Source organism: Chlorocebus sabaeus, chromosome 15, assembly GCF_047675955.1.
Source record: "Chlorocebus sabaeus isolate Y175 chromosome 15, mChlSab1.0.hap1, whole genome shotgun sequence".
NCBI classification, from domain to species: domain Eukaryota; kingdom Metazoa; phylum Chordata; class Mammalia; order Primates; family Cercopithecidae; genus Chlorocebus; species Chlorocebus sabaeus.
In genome coordinates this window covers 56943367-56964010 of record NC_132918.1, presented here as the reverse complement: position 1 = coordinate 56964010, position 20644 = coordinate 56943367, and the positions used below count along the sequence as shown (strand labels likewise).

General features: G+C 48.8%; 1 protein-coding gene across 1 annotated transcript in view; it reads right to left on the bottom strand.

Annotated features, from left to right (window-relative positions):
• The window catches only part of SLCO2A1 (solute carrier organic anion transporter family member 2A1), an 89748-nt gene that overhangs the window by 28363 nt on the left and 40741 nt on the right, over positions 1-20644 (bottom strand). Inside the window, exons 2-3 of the mRNA XM_008009077.3 lie at positions 19387-19524; positions 13581-13743 (exon numbers count right to left, since the gene is read on the bottom strand). Coding sequence (XP_008007268.1) covers positions 13581-13743; positions 19387-19524 — 301 coding nt within the window. The remainder of the gene's footprint in view (positions 1-13580; positions 13744-19386; positions 19525-20644) is intronic.

Below are 20644 nucleotides of genomic sequence, written 5' to 3'. Positions count from 1 at the left end.
GACACATACTACAGCACAGATGAGCTTTGAGGACGTTATGCTAAGTGAAATACACCAGACACAGAAAGACAAATGCTGTGTGATTTCACTGAGATGAGGGATCTAAGAAGTCAAATTCATAGAAACAGAAAGTAGAATGGCGGTTGCCAGGGACTGGGGAGAAGGGAATGAAGAGTTAGTGTTTAACAGATACAGAATTTCAGTTTGAGAAGATGAAAAAGTTCTAGGGGGGTGATGATAGTTGCACAGCATTGTGAATGTACTTAATGCCACTGAACTATACACTTAAAAGTGGTTAAACAATAATCTGTATGTTATATATATTTTGCCACAATTTAAAAATATTGCCCAGGACACGTGAAGCTGGGACAGAGTGCCAGGGAGCATAAGAGAGAGGCAGCAGACCCAGTGTTGTAGGAGAGGACATTCTAGAAAAGGTTTCTCAAGAAAGTGGCCTCTGAACTGAGAAGAATCGACAGGCATAGATAGAAGATAAGGGTAGGGACTGGGGAGGTATGGAGGGGAGAAAGAGCATGTGGAAGGGCTCAGAGGTGGGGGTGGTACATTCCACAACATGAATAAAGTTCAGTGAGGCTGGCGCTCAAATACAAGCCCTCCAGGGTGAGGCCTGGCTGCCCTTGGAGGGCTTGTGCATGATGGGAAGGGGTCTGGATTGTATCCTAAGGAAAACCCCAGAAGGGTGAAGATCATGAGGGGGCAGTGCAATGAACACACTAGAGGGCTTAGGAGTAATGGGCAAGGCCCTGTCAACTGAGACGGATAAGGAGGGGAGTTGATTCCATCAAGAAGCAGCTGTGCATAGTATGAGAGGCAGGGCTTAGTGGCTGTGAGGATGATGAATGCATAGTCCAGAGGGTGTGTGCATAGACAGACAAGGCCAGGCTGCTGTAGGAGAGCAGGGGCGTGACGTGAGAAACATCACCGGGGAAAGAAAGGGCCAGAGAATGTGTGGGTTTTTTGAATGCTAGTTCTTGATTCTACTGATTCTCATTAATTTACTTAATACAGATTTATTTGAACATTGTTGCTGACTTGACTAGCAAAATCATTTTTTGCAAGATATTTAATGGTCATCAAAGATGGTAAACACATTGAAGGACTTATTAAGTCTTCATACGGCATGTTGCCTGCTGCACCGAGGCCACAAAAATCCTCATGAAGTTCATCTCATGCGGTGTTCAGGAGATGAAACTTTCTGGGGCTTGTTTAACGGTTACCACTAACTTTAAAAATGTTGGATTACATGTCAGAAACTGCCTTTATTAAAATACGTATTTAAAAATAATCAATTGGCCCCAATTACATCCAAGTCTACTGAGTTCCTCTTGGCCTATTCTACATTCCAAACTGATTCAAGATCTTGCAAAGAACTTTCTTCTTTATGCCAGCTCTGAATAGGGCCCAAACCCATCCCACATCCCAGATCAAGTTCTGACACATGTAAAAAGGGAACAGCAGTTAAATGCAACCCCCGAGGTCAGTGCTGTCAGAGAAGCAGTGACCCACTAACAGAACTGGCTTTATGGGGGGACAGGTGTTTATGTCAGAGACAGACATAGTATGGGCTTCCTAGACAATCAAGCCTGAGACACCCTTGGCAGCGGGTGGCCCTGGCTGGCTCATTCTGGTCAGAATAGAGTCTTCTAGAATTTATTTTTATTTTATTTTATTGTATTTTTAAGAGGGAGTCTCGCTCTGTCGCCCAGACTGGAGTGCAGTGGCGTGATCTTGGCTCACTGAAACGTCTGCCTCCTGGGTTCAAGCGATTCTCCTGCCTCAGCCTCCCAAGTAGCTGAGATTACAGGCACATGCTACCACACCCACAAATTTTTGTATTTTTAGTAGAGACGGTGTTTCACCATATTGGTGAGGCTGGTCTCAAACTCCTGACCCAGGTGATCCACCTTCCTCGGCCTCCCAAAGTGCTGGGATTTAGAGGCGTGAGCCACCACACCCGGCCAAGTCTTCTAGAATTTAGAACATTAAGCTCTTCCCTTATAAAAATAAGAGGACACAAATTTAAAAAAATAAACAAAATAGGAGGACAGGGATAGGAGTTCAAGGGGCAGGAAGAAGGGGAAGAAAAGACCTTGTATGAGGACCATCCCCGTGGGCAGCCTCTGATCTAGTGACATTGATGGACAGTCCCTGGCAGACAGAACGCAGGACTTGGCTCTCTTTGCATCACTCCACCCCTCTCCTCCCTAGAGCAAAAGCTCCAACCTTTTTCAGGAACTCGGGTGCACATTAGGGAAGAAGCAGCAACCTCTCACTGCTTCACAAGCACTCTAGCAAAGGCTGGAACACAGCTACTCCATTTAACTTATAGCAGCATAGCAGGTTAGAGGTTGCAAACTCTGACCTTTCCACCATGTCGAATCCTGTGGTAAGGTCAGGAACTTGCCTGTCTTTTCTAGCCACCACAGCCTCCAGAGACTGCCTGCCCAAACACAGCCACCTGCCCCTATCTTGGAGGGGTCTGGAGGAGGGAGGGGAGTCTATTTCTTAGCCAGATATTGGTCTGTTTCTCATCTTCCCCCAGGCAACCTTCTGGAAGGCTCAAGTTCATCAGAGCACATTTTTTCTTGTAGGACACCAGAGGCCCAGCTTTGCCAGTCTAGTTTTCACAGGGCTGTGAAACGTTAACTAGAAACAGACTGGACCTCTCCCCTCCTTCAGCTCCCCCAGCCCCACCCCACCAGCACGTGAGTCAACCCTCTGACTCACCCCACCATTTAAATATGCAGAATTTCAGTTCTAAATTCTGGACCCTCAGCAGTTTTAGAAACGTAGGAGTCTCTGTCAGGAAGGTCTACTTCCCTCGAAAGGGACCTCCAGAGATGTGGCAGATCTGGGGCAGGCCAAGTTCTAGCCATTCCGCTGTTCGAGGCCACATGTTTCAGCACTCTGTCCCACCCCTCAGAATGGCCAGGCTGAGGCCAGCCTTCCAGCTGTCAAGGGAATAGTAAGAGGCTTTGCACCAAGGTCTAGAGCTGGGGTAGGGAGAGGACCCTAGAAGGACCAAGCAACACGAGAAGGCCATGGCAAGTGGGGCTTTCCTTTGACTAGTCATTCTGATCATTCTAGTAAAGCAAACAGAAGAGACTTCTGCCAGCAAAGAGGAGGGCTTCTTCAAGCCACGGCTCTTAAGAGCCGCCCATCCACTCCCTGCTTAGAAGGAGACATGGCTGTCATCTGGGAGTGTGTGGGTGAATAGGGTCAAATGGGGAAGAGGTTAGCAAGTCCCAAACTTCAGAAGCAATCCACAAGAGAACAACAGAGAAAGGCAGGCGTGTTTCCAGAGAGTTATCTGGAAGCATGGCCAAGGTGCCAAGCCCTTAAGCTATCAGCACAACTCCTGGAACCTCATTCAGAATGTTCCACTCCGAAGGACTTATTTCCTCATCTCCTAAATTCAGCTACTCTACAGTTCCTCCCGAAACTCTGGTAACACCTACCGGCAGGCTTGGAACAGGCTGTCCCAAACTTACTCATGATCTGAGATCTCAAAGTCGATTGTAAATTGGGTTGTTTGCAAATCAGAAATGATTGGGTTTCCAGTGTAGTTCACAAAGCCTAATTAATCCATAATGCTCCAGTAATAACATATGTTCTCTTCCAGCTAAACCAAGCCTTCATTTATAAAATAATTCCTATGGGCAAATGCACTCAGTTTCATCTTGGAAAACTAGGAGAACATAGTCTTCTGCCCCAGTGGAAAAAAAAGAGTTGACATTGACAGTCTGGGGCACATTGTGGGGCAATGGAAGAAATTCGCACCTTGAAGCCAGACAGAGCAGATTCCAATCTTGGCTCTACTACTTGATAGTCAGAGGCCTGTCGGAATGAACCTCAGTGTCCTCATCTTCAAAACAGATAGAATACCTACCTTACAATATTCTTATGAGAATTAAAAATAATGAGTTTATTATAACCTGGGACATAGTGAGTGATTATGCGATGAGATCGATTTTCATACAAAGAGATGAGTAACTGTGAGAAACTCAAATAGATAAAGAGAAATGGGAGAAACTTGGAGACAGGCAATGTTGCCCAGGCCTTTAAGAACTTGGAAACTGGGTCCAGAAACTAGATACCAGTAAGATCAATGCTGGTCACCAGCAATGGATGGATTATAATAAGGTGGTTACAGGGCAAGTGAGTGTGCTTGGAGAGGTTCACATCTGTGGAGAAAAAGGAGCTCAGGGCAGTGGAAGGAGGAACTGCTCTGCTCCTCTCTCAAGACTGGGTTTCCAAGACTAGTTCTGAGACTGAGGCTGGATGTCCCTTCCCATACTGCCACCTTGGCACTAGAGGGGGCCCTAGGGAAAATGCTTACTTGTATTGAGGAGGTTGTGCCATGAATGAGTTGGGCACAAGACGGTAGGCTCACTGTGCATGCCCAACAAGGCAGGGCACTATATTGCTGGCCAGGGGCTTTCTCTTCCACTGCCCACATCCCCACACCCCTGGCCCAGCACACGGTGTGGCACCAGCACCTGGCTCAGTTCATCATCAGAGCTGGTTCTTTAGTTGACGAAGGGAAGGAAGATATACCTGAGGGAGCAGAACGCAGCTCAGAGCCATTTAATTTTAACATTCAAAGAAATATGAGCTTAATTAGTACTCCCCCACCCCCATGGGTGTGAGGCAGAATTTATTGTTCACAGATTTATTCAGTAAGCTGATGAGAAGCTCTTTGAAGGGGGAAAAAAAAAAAAAAGTTAACGGAGCCAACATGAGCTCATCAAAAGCCAGTCTTGCCAAACCAACCTCATTTCCTTTGTTAATGGGGCTCCTGACCCAGCAGGAAGCCATAACATGGTGTTACTTGACTGGAAGAAGACTTTTGACAAAGCCTGTCATGATATCCTGCTAGACAAGATGGGGACACGTGGCTGGGGAGTCCTCAGGGAAAACGGGCTCAAAGCATGCCTGGCTCGGGTGCCCATGGGCCAGCGTCACCCAGAAAGAAGCTGCTCTAAGTACATGCCACTCAACACTCGTCACGGACTTTGGAGAAAGAAGGAAACTGCTTACAAATGTGTGAATGACGTGGATGACACGAAGCTGGGAGGATTAGACAGTCCAAAGGCTGATAACTCAAAATTAGACCCACGGCTATAAGGAGGGACTCCAACCAAGGAGAATGATTCCTATGGGGAGAAAATATGAAACTGGACCATAGCTTCAAGGAATTCAGCTAGTCAGCAGTTGGAAGGGTGATACCTGGCTTGGCACAATGTATGGGGACAAGTCCCTGGTGTTTTGACCACAAGTTCACAATTCCGGCCTGTGAGGAGGACCCTCAGATTCAGATGTGAGCCTCCCTCTGTCTTCTTCCCAGGGAGACCACCCTGACAGCACCACACTGGGCCCAGGCAGCTTGGGCCCCCAGAAGGCTGGAAGCCTTATTTTGTGGGGAAGAGTGAAGGCCAGCAGCTCAGGATGCAAAGGCTCTGGGATATGCGATGGCTGTTTCCACCACTGTGAACTGATGGGCTGGTTCTGCATGGTTCCAGAAGACTGACCTGGGCCTGATGGAGTAGAGTATAGGAAGACAGAATTCAGGGAAATCTAGGAAAATGAGTGACATGGGAGAGAGGGAAGGGCCATGACTGTCCACATCCAGGCAGCCTTGAAGTCCCCATCCTTGGGCTTCAGCTCCAGATGCCTGAGGGCAGTAGTGGGCCTGGCAGAGGGAACTGTCTGGTCCAGAGATTGGCAAACCACAACCTGTGGGCTGCGTTTAGTTCCCAGCCTGTGTCTATCAATAAGTTTTATGCGGACACAGCCATGCCCACTGCTTATCTATTGTGAAGGAGAACTTTCGTGCTGCTACAGCAAAGTTGAATAATTTCAGCACAGACCTCATGGTTCACAAGTCTGACATATTCACTACCTGGCCTTTTACAGAAAATGTCTGTTGACCCCTGGTCTAGTCCCATGGTGTTCAAACGCATCAACCACCAAATCTTTCTGCAACCAATGCTTCTGGAGAAGCACAATGTATGAGACAGACAAAAGCAGGTGTCATCAAGACAAAACGACGAGAGGGGAGTAAGGAGTCCCCTGCTCACACCTCTCCACACTCCAACCCCAGGCCAAGAAGAGGCCAGGAAGGGGCTCTCCAGAACATTCCAGAACACCAGACAGCCCCTTTAAGTCCTGGTTTGTGCGTCAGTCCTCTGTCACGCTAACTTCTCTTTGCTGTTTTCCTCTTTTAGATTTCTGAGCCTCACATCCTCTCTGACTGTGTCCAGTCCAAGCTCTCAATCCTGAGAAGTCCTTTTGTTCCTGAAAGAAAGAAACTCTCCTTGTTGTTTCCAACCTCCTGGTGGGTAGTACGCTGCCCAGTCGGGCCCAGTGGTTCCCATTTCAAGGCTTCAGGGCCACAAGAGGTGCCTGTGCACACAGTCAGCGTCCCAGCTCTACAGCTCTACTAAGTGTGGCAGGAAGAGCAGAAAGGTCCTCCCTGTCTCCCTTGGGGATGCTTGGAGAGCTCAAGGCATCTTGCAGGGAGGATCAATGGTTTCTTTGAACTACATTTCCCCGTTTCTGTGGGGCTTTCCCTCATTCTCAGCATTGTTCCCAGGATGCCCAAAGCCACTGGAACAGTAGCCAGCTTTCCTTTTTACCTGGATACTAACTCCCAAGGAGGTCATCCTCCTGCTGTAGGTGGGCCCAAGACATGGTCGAGGTCATCCTCCTGCTGTAGGTGGGCCCAAGACACGGTCTGCCAGCCTTCCCAGAGAAGCGACTCTTGGTGGAGCAGGCTGCAGCTTGCCTCCGGGACCCTTCCCCCAAGCAGACCTGTCACTCAGCTTTGTTCCTGAGCAAGGGAAATGACCAGGCATGCCTGAGGGGCCACACTCAGGTCTCCACCAGGCCTGTGCTAGAGACGCAGAACAAAGGGTCCAGTTTCCAGGCGAGCCAAGGGGAGTTGTGCTTTGCCCATAAAAACAGATGACAGAAAAGCCTGACAGAGTCAGCTACTTCTATGTCACGGCTCAGGCTCAGGCCTTCAGAAAGGCTGCCGCGCCATCACCATGGAGCGCAGAGCTCTCCCGCCAGTTTCCAGCCTCGCTCTTTCCCGGGCCTTCTCCACCACAGTCTAGTGTTTTCTATCATTTCTCCATGTGTATTTCTATTCTTTCCTACACCACGCATTTAAAAAATGTTCCACATCAAATCGCATTAAGTTTTGTTCTGCTCATCCATTCAGGGCTCTATTTCTCTCAGTCGAATTAATAACACCCATGTGTTTTGTGATTTTCTCTGTTGTTTATTTTATCTTTCTTTTTGAGTTAAATAGATCCACTGGCCAGGTTGTGCAACTCCCACTAGGATGGTCCACCCTGCCCTCCACCAACACATACACCCTTTCTCCTCCTTCCTCGCACATCTGCCCATCCCCACCCTCCAACCACCTACCACCCCACTTGCTTCCCCCTCACAGGCACCCACCCTACCTCCATACCCCCCACACGCATGAATACACGCTTCCCCCTCACAGGCACCCACCTCCATACCCCCCACACACATGAACACACGCTTCCCCCTCACAGGCACCCACCCTACCTCCATACTCCCCACATACTTTCCCCGACATGTACCCTACCCCACCTCCATACCCCCCACACATGAACACACACTTCCCCCTCGCAGGCACCCACCCCACCTCCATACCCCCCACATGCATGAACACACGCTTCCCCCTCACAGGCACCCACCCCACCTCCATACCCCCCACATGCATGAACACACGCTTCCCCCTCACAGGCACCCACCCCACCTCCATACCCCCCACACGCATGAACACACGCTTCCCCCTCACAGGCACCCCATGCCACCTGCATACTCCCACACATGCACACACGTTTCCCCATCACAGGCACCCCACCCAACCTCCACACATTTCCCCCATACCACCTCTTCCCTCACACCTTCCCCTTCACATACACCCCAACCCTCACCCCACAACTCCACTCACACATCCTCATACTTTACTCTCCTCTGCCTCCTACCCCAGTCTTTCCCATCCCCACACACCCCCAACATCTCCACATACGCCTACGTCCCCTCCGCACCCACACACCTCCTCCCCACACTCAGCTCTCTACTCACAGACACGCCTCCCTCACATACACACCTATACACAATTACCCACAAACGCACTCAGGCTGCCCAAACCATGGGTGCCCCTCTTGTTCCTCCAGGGCTTCCTAGCACACCCATCTCACACCGTAGGTGGGTGTTCACTGTGGAAAGGCTGAGCTCCCTGTCCTGACCAACTCACTCAGGATCTGAGGCTCCCCCGCCCTGTGCCTTCCCACCACCTTCTTTCCCAGGGACACCCTTGGGATGTGCAAGCCCAGGTTGGGGATGGCAAGTTCATGAATAAAGGACTGGAAAGTGACTCTTCTTTTTCTTTTTCTTGCCTGCTCCAAAAATACAGTCATCCCCCGCCCCTCCTAACCTCCAGGAAGCTTCCTGCCTGCGGCATCCATTGTCTGCATGTGGGCAGACTTCCCTCTGGACTTGGCTGAAGGATCGTTCACAGGTTACACCTAGTCCTACCAGACACTGGTTTCCGAAGCCCCTTCTCTTATCTCCTGGGAGGACTGGTCTCACGTTGGCCTGTTTCCCATAGAGGAAAACCTCTCTGCGCCTTCCAGACATGGTCTTAGAGGCTTTGGCTGAATAGCTCGTCTTTTCTCTAAAGGCGCCAGGGCACATTTCCGGACCCCACTGACATTTAGAAAATCTAAATATCCAAAAATGTCTTCATGGCCTTTAAAAGAATTAGCAATTAGTTGTTAAAGGTCTCTGTGATTCCCAAAATGTTTAGCCTTTCTTTAACTTTTTGTTCCTAAAACACATTGCTACTCTTCATTTCCCATGCTCATTTCTGGAGCAGCTTTACTCCAAGAGGAAGGAATCAGTAATCAACACAAGAAATAGGTCTGAGTAACAGATTTCAAATGCCACAACGAGGGCAGGCAATTAGAAATATGTTGAGCAGGCCGGGCGCAGTGGCTCATGCCTATAATCCCAGCACTTTGGGAGGCCGAGGCGGGTGGATCACAAGGTCAGGAGTTGGAGATCAACCTGGCCAACATAGTGAAACCCTGTCTCTACTAAAATATAAAAAATTAGCTGGACCTGGTGGTGCACACCTGCAGTCCCAGCTACTTGGGAGGCTGAGGCAGGGGAATCGCTTGAGCCTGGGAGGCAGAGGTTGCAGTGAGCCGAGATCATACCACTTCACTCCAGCCTGGTGACAGAGCCTTGATTGCTGTCCAGGCTGGAGTGGACTGGCATGATCATAACTCATTACAGCCTCAAACTTCTGGGCTCAAGTGATCCTCCCAGTCCAGCCTCCCAAGTAGCTGGGACTACAGGCATGTGCCATCATGCCTGGCTAACTTTTTCTTTTTCTTTTTGTAGAGATGGGGTCTCACTGTTTGCCCAGTCTGGTCTCGAACTCTTGGTCTCAAGCAATCTTCCTGACTCAGCCTCCAGAAGTGATGGGATTACAGCATACCTGGCTTATTTCATTTTAATTTTACTCTCAGAACACACTGAAAGTCAAGGTATTCTTGCTCCCATTTTATAGGGAAGGAAACTAAAGTTCAGAAAGGTGAGGGAGCTTGCCTAAGAAGACTTGGCAGGTAAGTGACTGAGCTAGGATTCAAATGTTGAAGTCCATATGGAGGTGGGGTCGGGGGCATGTCCACCCATCACACCAGGCGCCACCAACACGAGGATCTGGGAAGAGAGCACAACAGCAACCTAAGCTTCCACCAACAGAAATCCTAAGGACTCACATGTAAGGATGCAGCAGGGACTGTGCCAAGGGAGGTGCCCTGCTCCGGAACAGAGCAAAGGACCTATGATGTAGACCAGAAAGAAGCTGCCTTCAGATGCCCCCAGGCCACCCAGCCCATAAGGGGTCACACTCTTCACAGGAAGTAAGGTGCTTTCTCCTTTGGGATCCAGAGAGTCTACTAGTTTATACAACATCACATATGTATTGTCCCTACCACCATGGGGACAAGAGCCACCACTCAGTGATTACTGCATGTGACAGCCAACGGGCTAAATTGTGAACATGCATCTTCTTCTCAGCCCCTGCAGCCCTATGAGGGCTATAAAATAGACACTCAGGGATGAACTGAAACTCAGAGCAGGGAGGAAGTGGCTCGAGCCCACTTGGGAGTCCCAAAGCCCAGATTCAGACTGAGGACTGCCTGGTTCCAGTAGACCATTCAGATTCACACCCCCACTCAGAGTGGTCCATTTAATGAAATGCATTTGTTCCTGATGACCTTGCATGATTCAAAACTAAAATTCCCATAAGAATACGTTTGAAGTAGGAGTCACATTTTAAGCTATTCCCATGAAGTAAGACTTTATAAATATTTTTATTTGCACACATTAGCATAGCACACTCATGTGGTGCACTGGTACCCAGTGTGCAGCCCCAGCTAGATCGCATGGATGAGGTTCCTGGGCCAAAGTCCTCCTCATCCCACCCCCTGGCACCAAGAAGATGCCTGAAGGTAGCTCAGCTCTGAGTACTTCCAGCATCTGCTTCTATCCCAGCCAGACTGAGGGAGACTGCTGTGCCCTATTGTTGCAATTAGAATTTGCACCAATGAACAAAAACTACAAAAGAGCCCACTCTTCTGTCCTTTGGTGCCCCCCTGAAGCTCTGAGAGGCAAGCTGTGGTCTTTTCAGGGCACTTCTGTCCTCTATCAGAAGATTTTGGCTTAGAGCACTGAGGTCAAGGCTGGAACGGCACAGTGTTTCCTTCTGAGCTGAGAGGGTCATGGTGGGTTGAACCCAAACTCACTGATTATTCCTAACAAGGAGCAGAGTGAAGCCATCCTAACCAGTCTCCCGTGGCTGCTCAGTGTGAGGCAAATGCCACTGGGATGTGGGCCCAAGCTGCGGGAGCTGACTTGCCAGACTGAGCAGGCCACGATGTGTGGCGCCTGGCAGGAGGCCCTCCCCTCAGCCTGGCCCCAGTGCCCCAGGCTCCCTTGCTGATTTCATTATCCCAGTCTTCACGTGATGAGGAAGGGGAGGGATTGTGGCTCTGGAAAGAAGACAGTGCAGCCAGCCTGGCCACACTGCTCTCCAAGAAGATGGCCAGCAACTCCTGACTCGCTTCAGAGCTGGTCTCAAGCTCTCATTAGACCAAGCGGGAGAAAGTGTATGGCAGGACCCTGGGGCTTGGATCTGTCCTCATCCTCTGCCCACTTGAAGCAGGATTCAGCGCCACAGAGTCCATACATTTATGAGAAATGACCAGTTCACTGGCGATTTATAAAGAGGTGGGGGAAAGAGTTCCATGACCAGAACCCAGGAGACATTTCATCATTAGACACCCCCGTTCTTGCCCTATTCTTTTCCTGTCCCAGGCACTTCGTTCTCTCCATCATTGGCCTCACAATCTTAAGGGATGCCCTCTATTATTCTAAGTGGTTCATCTCTTGAACCTGGTCTACATATCTGGTTGAAAAAAATAGCCTGTTTTCTAAGCAAAGCAGAATCAATTATTCCCTCAGCACCTCCCTGAGTGGCTCATTTAACCTCAACTCCAGTACAGTGGACTAACGGTGAGCATATATGAACTAGTCCCCTCACCAATGTGCATCACAAAACCACAGTCACTTTCCACAGTCCTTAAAACAAGTGCAAATTCATCCTAAGTCAACACATTAACATAAAATTAGTTCCAAAGCAGTGATTGTCCTGGGTGCTGAGTAAATGTAAATGCCAAACCACTCTGTAGGGCTATTTCCTAACCCTAGTCCACATACAATTTCTACAGGGAAAAAAAGCCCCTGCAAACGGCTCATGGTCAAACATAAGGAGGTAATCCACCATGAACAAGAGCAAGCAGACATAAAACAATGGGAGAATTAACATTCTTAAAACTTGAGCTAACAGAATGATCTGAAAAAGAGTATAATATACATATATTTAAAATAATTGAAGATATCAATAACAATACACAAGAAATCATAAGGAAACACCAATAAACTGTGTCAATAGGGCAGAGAGATTTGAACAACTATTACAAGAACTTTAGAAATTAGCAAAATATGTAGTGCCATTAAAATTTATAATGTCAAAAATGGGTCTGACACCAATGAACAAAGCTGGAGAGAGACTAAGTAAACAGAAAGTCGTACTTTAAGGAAATCACCCAGGATGCAGCATAAAGCCCTGAAAACTATGAAAGACAGGTTAAGAGACAAGGAGGCCAGAAATGAAAATGTGAAGCCATATGTAAAAGGAGTTCTAGAAAAAAGGATGAAGAAAATAGGGGTGTGCAATATCAGGAATGTTTTTGGCTGAAAATTTTTCAAAATTAAAGAAAAACTCTAATTTTCAAAAGAAATAGCATATCAAACTTTCTAACAGATAAGTGAAAATTAAGCCATACTCAGATACCTTATGGTAGACATACAGAACAACAAAGAAAAGAAAAGAACAAATATTAAATAGAACTAGAGAAAAAACAGGATACCTAAGAAGTTATGACAATTAGACTAATGGAAAAGTCCCAACACCAGAAGACAGAGCCATGGTACCTTCAAAGTGTTGAGAAGAAATAACCATTGATTTAAAATCTTGTTTGTAGCTAAACTGTAATTCAAGAGCAAGGGTAAAATAGAGGTATTTTTAGACAAAGAATTAGAGATTTTCTTACTCATAAGCCTACTGAAAGTAACACTAAAGGATATCCTTCAGGAAAAAAAAAATAATCAACAGCATGGGTGAAATGCAAGAAGCAATCAATGGTGAACAAAGAAACCAGTAAACTTGTAAGTACATAAATAACCACTCACTTATTTATAAATAACAGAATAGTAACAATTTATAATAATGACCACTGTGGGGAGGTTAAAGACAGGTAGAACAAAAATATGGGTCAACGATAAGTGGAAAATGAGTGAGGACGGTGGGCAAAGAAGCATCTAGGATCCTTATTTTGCTCTCTTGGAGAATAGAGACATTCATGAACTTCAGTGGTTTTTAAATCATATGTCAATGTTAAATATAAGGGTAATAGTGGGTATCCTATGTTCATGGATTGGCAAACTCAACATAGTAAATATGATCAAATGAGATCATTGTACAAGTGCACTGTCACCTAAAGACAGAAGAATGTACAAATGTCACAAAGTGCTACGATTAAAAGTGGACAAAATCCACAGACTTCATAATGATTAATGCTTTGACCCTCCTTCTGCCAAGCCCCATTGCAGAAACTACTCACAGTGTCCCCGGGAAGGTAGAGCTTGGGTCACTCCTGGCATAAAGCACAGGGAATCACAGCAGGAGGTGAGCCATGCACTGCACACTTTCCTGAACAAACCAGAGTTCAACTGCTCCATAGCTCTACATACTTCAGTATATTCTAAGCTTCATATGTCCTCTTCCTGGAGTGGTATCCACTGCCCTAGGAGTATCCCCACTAATTTTGTGAGATGCTCACCCATTCCTTACTCCCTTGAGGCAGGGGTTGGAGGCCACTCACCAGTGCTAGCCAAGGTGTACTGGTAGGGCTCGGAGAGGAAGTGTGGGAGGGTGAGGATGAAGGCACCTGCAGCCAGGAAGAGACCCCCGATGCCAATCAGACGTGGACGGTGCACCCGGCTGCCAAAGTAGCTGACAAAGATGATGAGGATGGCATTGCTGATCTGAGAAGAGAGCAGAAAGGCTGAGTGAGACAAGAGGCCCTGTCCTCACCCACCCACAGAGAAGACCTGACCATATCTTATCCAGGAAAACTGGAGAGGGAGGGGGCTGCCCAGTGTCAGCTGGGGCCCAGGCAGAGTTACAGTGTCAGCTTTTCCCAGAGAGCTTCACAAGGGGGCAATCATAAGCAATTTTGGTTTTCCCTTTGTTATCAGAAACCCTTCTGGGTCTCCATCTTCTAGACCAGATCAAAAGAAGTATCTGAAGATTATGAAAAGCTCAAAACCTAAACTTTAACCATCTTAGAATCAAACCTTTTTGGGAAAAAGCCAAAGAAACCTCTAATCCTGCCTGGCTCCTAGGAATAAAACATGCCCCTAATTAAACTTGAGAGTTTGTACCTAAAGTTTAGCGCAAAATCCCAAGTTTAATTAGGTACAAATTAAAGGACCCAAGGACCCTGGCTTGGTGGCCAGAATAACAAGCGAGCAACATGCTTATCTCATTTAATCATGAAACAATTCTCATTTTACCTGACAAAACTGGGGCTCAGAGTATTAAGTAACATGCCCATGACCATGAGGTTAGGGAGTGGCTTGAACCAGTCTTGCCTGACTCCAAAACACCAAGGCTTAACTAGAGTTGTCTGTCACCTCTTGGAGAAGAGGGTTTCTGCCCAAGCAGCTCTGCTACTATCCTGCCCCTTCCCCTGCCTTGGTTTGTTTTCAATTCTGTGAAATGAAGGATAAGAACTAGAGCACCCCAAGGCCCTTCCAGCTGGAAATATGAGTAACTCCATGCTCCTAGTGCTCCCTGGAAGATGTGCTCTCTGAGCCCCACCTAGAACCAGGAAAGGGAACTGAAGGCTCCAGCATGGGGAGTAAGGTCTTCAATGGTAAGGGGATGTTGCCAGGCCTTCTGACCACGTCTCCACCAAAGATGGTCCTCTCCTCAGAGCACAGTTCACCTGGACTGGAGGAGCTCTATAAATCTGCAGCCATAGCCCTGTCTTGTTATACCCCAGTTTTCTCCTGGCTGGAGAAACAGGTGCTCCTATGTCAAGAAACAGAGGCTAGAGCCTCAGAACACGGCTGTCACTAAGGTAGCCAGTGGCCTCATTGGCAAATATACTGGTCAATGCTCAGTTCCATTTGACTCAGTTGACCATTTCTTTTTTCCTGAAACACTTCCTTCAGAGTTCCCATGACACCATCCTCTCCTGCTTCCCTTCTCCTGTCTGCTCTTTCTCGGTCTTCTTGGCATATTCCTCTTTATCTGCCCGGACTCTCAACATTGGGCCCAGAGTTCTGCCCCTAAGTGTGTCCAGTTCCATGGCTATTTATGCTCTGTGTGTGCTTCTACGTCCCATAGTCTCAGTTCATCTAAACTCTCACTCCTCTTCCTCCCTCCAAAACCCTAGTCCCCTGTCCTGGTCCTCCTTGTCTCAGTAAATGGCACCTCCATCCTCCCAGTGGCTCACACAAAACACTCCAACATCATCTTGACTTCTCTCACACTCATATGTAATCCATCAGCAAATCCCCTTGGCAGGACCTTCCATAGCCACCTGGAAACCAGTGACTCCTCAACCTCCAATCCTGTCTGAATTACTGTGGCAGCCTCCTAATGGGACCTTGCCTCCATCCATGTCCTGCTACTGTTCATTCTCCACCCAGCAGCCAGAGGGGTCCTGCCAAGTATCAGACCATGTTCCCTCAGCTCAAACCCTCCAGTGTTAAAAGGCAAAGGCTGTCCCAGAGCCTCCTGAGCCCTACACAGCCTGTCTCCAGTCACCTCTCAGGTCTGCACTCTTCTGCTCCTCTCCCTCCCTCTATCCAGCCACACTGCCCCCAGCTGTTCTTTGGCCACACCAAAGAACAAAGGCATTCCCCCAGTCCCCTTTGGTTATTGCTGCTCCTTCTGACTTTAGGTCCTTAGGACTCAGTTCTTATCAACCAGATTCAGGCCTCTGCTCAGATTGAATCATCTCATGAAGGCCTTTCTCTGACCTCTTCATTTAAAATACACCCACATCTCCACCACTGTGGCACCGTGTACCTTTTCCCATCCGTGACTTTCTCTGTCTTCATTACACTCATCATAACCTGATCAACAGTATGTTTTATTTCCATAAATATTATATTTATCCTTAGAATGATATATGAGCAGAGATTTTTGTCTGTTCATTCCTGTTTCCCCAGCACCTAACAGTGCCTAACATATACTTGGTGCTCGTTAAATATTGTTGAAGAAATGAATGAATGAGTAAATGGTAGACTTTTTCTGGAGGAGGACATAGTTGCCCGGGAGACCCATCCGGCATGGCCAAGAGTGAGATGGTTTATGATCTACAGAGAAAGGGGGTGTGAAGGTGTGTGAGGGGCAGCCCCTGCCACAGGTGGATCTAGGACATCCTGAAGCCCACACCTGGAAAGAGAGTTTGATTCTTCTGCTTCCTAGATTTCGTTTATTTCCTTCTTATTTCCCTATTGCTTTTCATAAAATGATTGTAAATGCCAGATCATATCAGCTATGCTGACTGTGGCTGACTTTAGAAGTCTTGGGTGAGGGTGGGTGGAGGACCCCAAAGGGGCTCTCAGGGAGGAGGGACAGAGGAGAAGCTCTTCTGTACTCTCTAGGGGCCTGCACTTGTTTCTCTGTGGGAAGTTGAACCTCCACAGGTGTTATGGCTAATGCTGGCTTAAGACCTTGTTCTCAAACTTTTCTTCAGCCACAGAGTCCCTTTGAAAAAACTGTTTTTCCCTAATATAAAACAAACCCCCCAAATGCAGCTGTTCTGGCTGAGAAGAGGGCCTCAAGACCTCAGTCTCCTCAGCCCTGGAGCAGCCCCTGAAATACTACCATGGACTTGCTGTGAGACTCTTTGAAAGCTGTTACAATGCCCATTGTGATATGCCCCTGCCCTTCAACATCTCAAATCAAAGGGGAGTAAGGGCCATTGGTGGGCGGCATGAAGGACAGGGAGCCTCTAGGGCTCAGCCCTGGCCTTTCGTAGTGGACAAGAGAAGCTGCTGCTTCAAGCCAATTTGCTCCATGTCTTCTCTTGTTAACTAAGTTCCTCCTCCTGCTGCTGGCCTTTTACGCCCAGCCTGTCAAAGGCTTCACATCAACTCCTGGGCCCACAGAAGGCTCTCTGAGACTGGGAGCTACAGACTGCAGAGTCAGGCTTCCTGGAGGTTCGCTGCACACTCCATGACCCAGATAGCCTCACCTTCCCCTTGGACCAGGCCGGGCTCTCTTCTCACATCCCCCCAGGCTTCACGCATATTCTGTACACAGGCAGACACATACAGAGTTGCACACAAATACTCAAACATACACAGACACAGATACACACACACACAGAGGGTTATAAGGTCAGAGGAATGAACTATCTGATGATATTTGCTTCAAATCATGCCCACAGGCATGAGCTGAAGTCAGATTCTTGAAAAGTTCATCTGAGACTGGGAAAGATGTTAATGGGTGAATTTTTTTTTATTTTTTGATTGAACTCTATCCCTGGGAAAATAGTAAGCTCTTTCATTGCCTAATCAAACTCCTGTCTTAAGCAGATCCTGCTACAAGTCCTAGCTAGCTACTCCCAGCCCATTGAGGAATCCAATTGTTTCTGGGCCCACATTTTTGTTCCAAGCATAGGGTCAACATTTAACGAAAATTTAACCATGGGAGATCACAGATTTGGCTAACACCTGGGCTGAGGTGAAAGAGAATATTCGCCTCATATGCCAGCTCTGACTTTGGTTAGTAGCAGGACTCAGAATACTGTGTTGAGAAGGATTCTGAGGCTGTTCATGAACTCAGCAGGAAAGGGACATGGGTAATTAGTGATGCCTGCCAGGGCCACGGAACAGCACCGTAGTGACGCAAATGTCAGACATTTGTTTTTCCTGATGTCCATCATGAGTGAGGACAACATGTGCCAGGGGCATTGCCAAAGTCACAGGTCAACATCGATGAGGGTCATTCTGTGTGAACGCAGGGCAGGGACACCAGGGTGCTGTCCTGGAGGAGGAGGCAACCACACAGTCAGGCAGATCTAGTCACCAGGCATCACCAGGAAGCTCAGGATAGCAATACAAGCAGACAGACAGAGACACAGGCCCACACACAGACTGGTACACAGACACACACCTGGCACAGAAAGCAGGGAAGGCACACATAGGGGCCTGGAAGCTCAGAGGAGGAGGTCTCAGGCCAGCAGGGATGACTTAGACAGGCTGCAGGACTGTGCGTGTATATGTGCATGCATGTCATATGTGTGAGGAAAAAGCCCATGGTGGGGGGGGGGGCCATGAAGCGAGGGACACCAGTGAAGATTCCAGCAATGTGTGTGGAGGTTGAGACTGGCTGGAGCAGTGCTTGTGAGCAAGAGACTGGAGGTGCGGTAGAGAAGACAGGGATTCAGAGAGGAGGCCTTAGCATGCAGCCCTCAGACAGCCCTGGGCTCAGACCCTGGCTGCACCATGCACATGACGGGGCTGACCTGGGTGGAGTACTCAGGCTTTCTGAAGCAGGGTTCCTTGTCTGAGAAACGTGACTCTGAAGAGCACCTCCCTGCTGGGACTGTAGAAGGGACTGGCACAGGAAAGTGGTCCTGGGGTCACTGCTATGTGAACCATCAAGGAACGGGGAGGGGTGAAAGAGAAAGCCTTGTTCCAGCAGGAGAAGGCTGGGGAGAGGAGATATCTGCCTTCTTTTACAGTTCTGTTTCGGCCAGAAGCTGCCACGGGACAGGGGCGCAGGCTCTAAGTGATGGCAACGACCTGAATTTCACTAAGTCAAGGGAAGACCTCATGACGCTCCAGAGGAGCAACCGGCTCTGGGGGAAGGGACCACTGCCTGCCTCCATCCAGGAAGAGTGGCCCTGGGGAGAAGATGGAAGCCAGCCCGGGAGCCCTGTCTCCAGACTGTGGAGACAGGAGGAAGGGGTTCTGCTGCCTCTGCTCACTCTCTCTCCTCAGCTTCCAGTGGCTCCTGGCAGGCCCTGCCCTCTGACCTCTTACCTCCTCTGGCTTCTCGGCCCACCCTGTCTTCCTCTAACTTTAATATGCAGTCACTGAGAGACGGCGGGAAATGCTAGGAGGCCATAGAGCTCTGATCTCATCTGGGAGTCAAGGCCATTAAGAGCTCTGGCTCTTGTGGCCCTCATAAGACAGGAGACGCCTGGGCCCAGGGCTGCTGACCCACCTGAATGCCTGAAGCTTATCCTCCCTGGACTACACGTGGAGCAGGGGCCCCACAGGCTGGCAGAGTGCACAGAACTCAGTTAGAAGCACAGTTTGAGGGCAGACAGCCCTGCACACCTGGAGCAAGCCACTTGTACTCCTGAGCCTCAGTATCCTTATCTGAACAGAATACCTGCTGGCAAGGCTGCCATGACGAGGCCCCAAGGTCAGGCGTGGGAGGCTCTCAGCTCAGTACCTGGCACAAGTCAGGCCTCAGGAAATCTAGCTGCTCTTACTGCACCCACTGGATCTTTGCTGTTTCATTTGCTGTTACCTGGCAGAAAGAAACATTGCACCTATGTGCACATCTCAGTCCCCTGTTACTCTGCTTCTCCTGGATCCTGTGGTCAGAGTGGTGCACAAGTGGGGTCTGATGGACCAGAACCTCCTGCTTACCTCATTCAGGCTGGAAATGAGACCCGATGAAGAACTGGAGAGCCCAAAGCGCTTCTCAATGGTGGTAAGGCTGCTCTTGAAGTAGGCGCTGTACAGGAGTTGGCAGAGCTGCAGGAGGCCTTGACAGAGCACAAACACCTGGGGGAAGAGTGACAGGCACGTGAGGTCTCTGGACGACAAGCCCTGGTGCCCTCCCAGCTATCTGTTAGGGGCCCCAGCAGGCTGACCTCTGTTTCCTCACCTGTTATCTAGGAGCACTCACTTCCTAGGGTCTCCAGGATGAAATGTCACCATTGCAACATTGTGTTGCAGCCTGCAGGAAGCACTCCAAAAGTGCTAGCCATTCCTGTTATTACTGCATTCTCATCACTGTTGTGATATGTGGCCCAGTGAAACCACAGGGTGTTGAAGATATGACAGGGTTGGGGACTCATCCCCAAGGGAAGGGCCTAACTGCTCAGCTGAGCATCTTGGATTATTCCCCAACAGTACCACAGTGCTCCCCAGGCTGCACGTCTGCCCTCCTCCTGTGCCCTGTGAGGGCTGAAGGCCACTCTCCATCCAATTCAGACCACTCTTGGGAGATGAACAAGCCTGAGCCACGTGGATCCATCTCTCTTGACTTGTCTTCCATTCCCCACACCTGTCCTCCAAGGCCCACCTCTAATGCCTCCAGTAAGGCACCATAATGCAATCCCCAAAGCACCTGGTTTGAATGAATGTCCCCGTCCACATCATCTCTTATCAGGACTACCTTGGCCTCTCATCAGGAATGTCTGTGACTGATTGTGCTTGCTGCCTGCTCAATGGATGATCAAGGCCCCAAGGAAGGGACCGAGGCCATTTACTTCTGTATCTCACCTGGCCTCACACCTGGTCCCAGGGTACTGAGTAAATGTGAGTTCCATGGTGGATGGGGACAGATAACACATCAAGGAGGGTAGGAGAAGGGTTTCATGATGTCCCCATTTGGCTGCAGGCTGAGCTCTGGGCTCCCCCAGGTTCTCAGCTGTTGTGCTAGTCACCTGATGCTTAATGTGAACCAGGTCTGGATCTGCCTCTCACTCAACAGAGAAAGCTTAGCCAGAAAGGGTCTTGTCTCTGTCTAGAGACAGAGTTTGGAGGGCATTAGTCTTTAGGGAATGGTCAGAGGAGGAGGATCTGGAGAGGCATCAGAGGTCAAATTGCCTCTTTCGTAGGTCTGACCTGGACCAGGGAACAGTCTGGGCTTGGGTGTGCTTTTCCCCCTTCTGTGCCC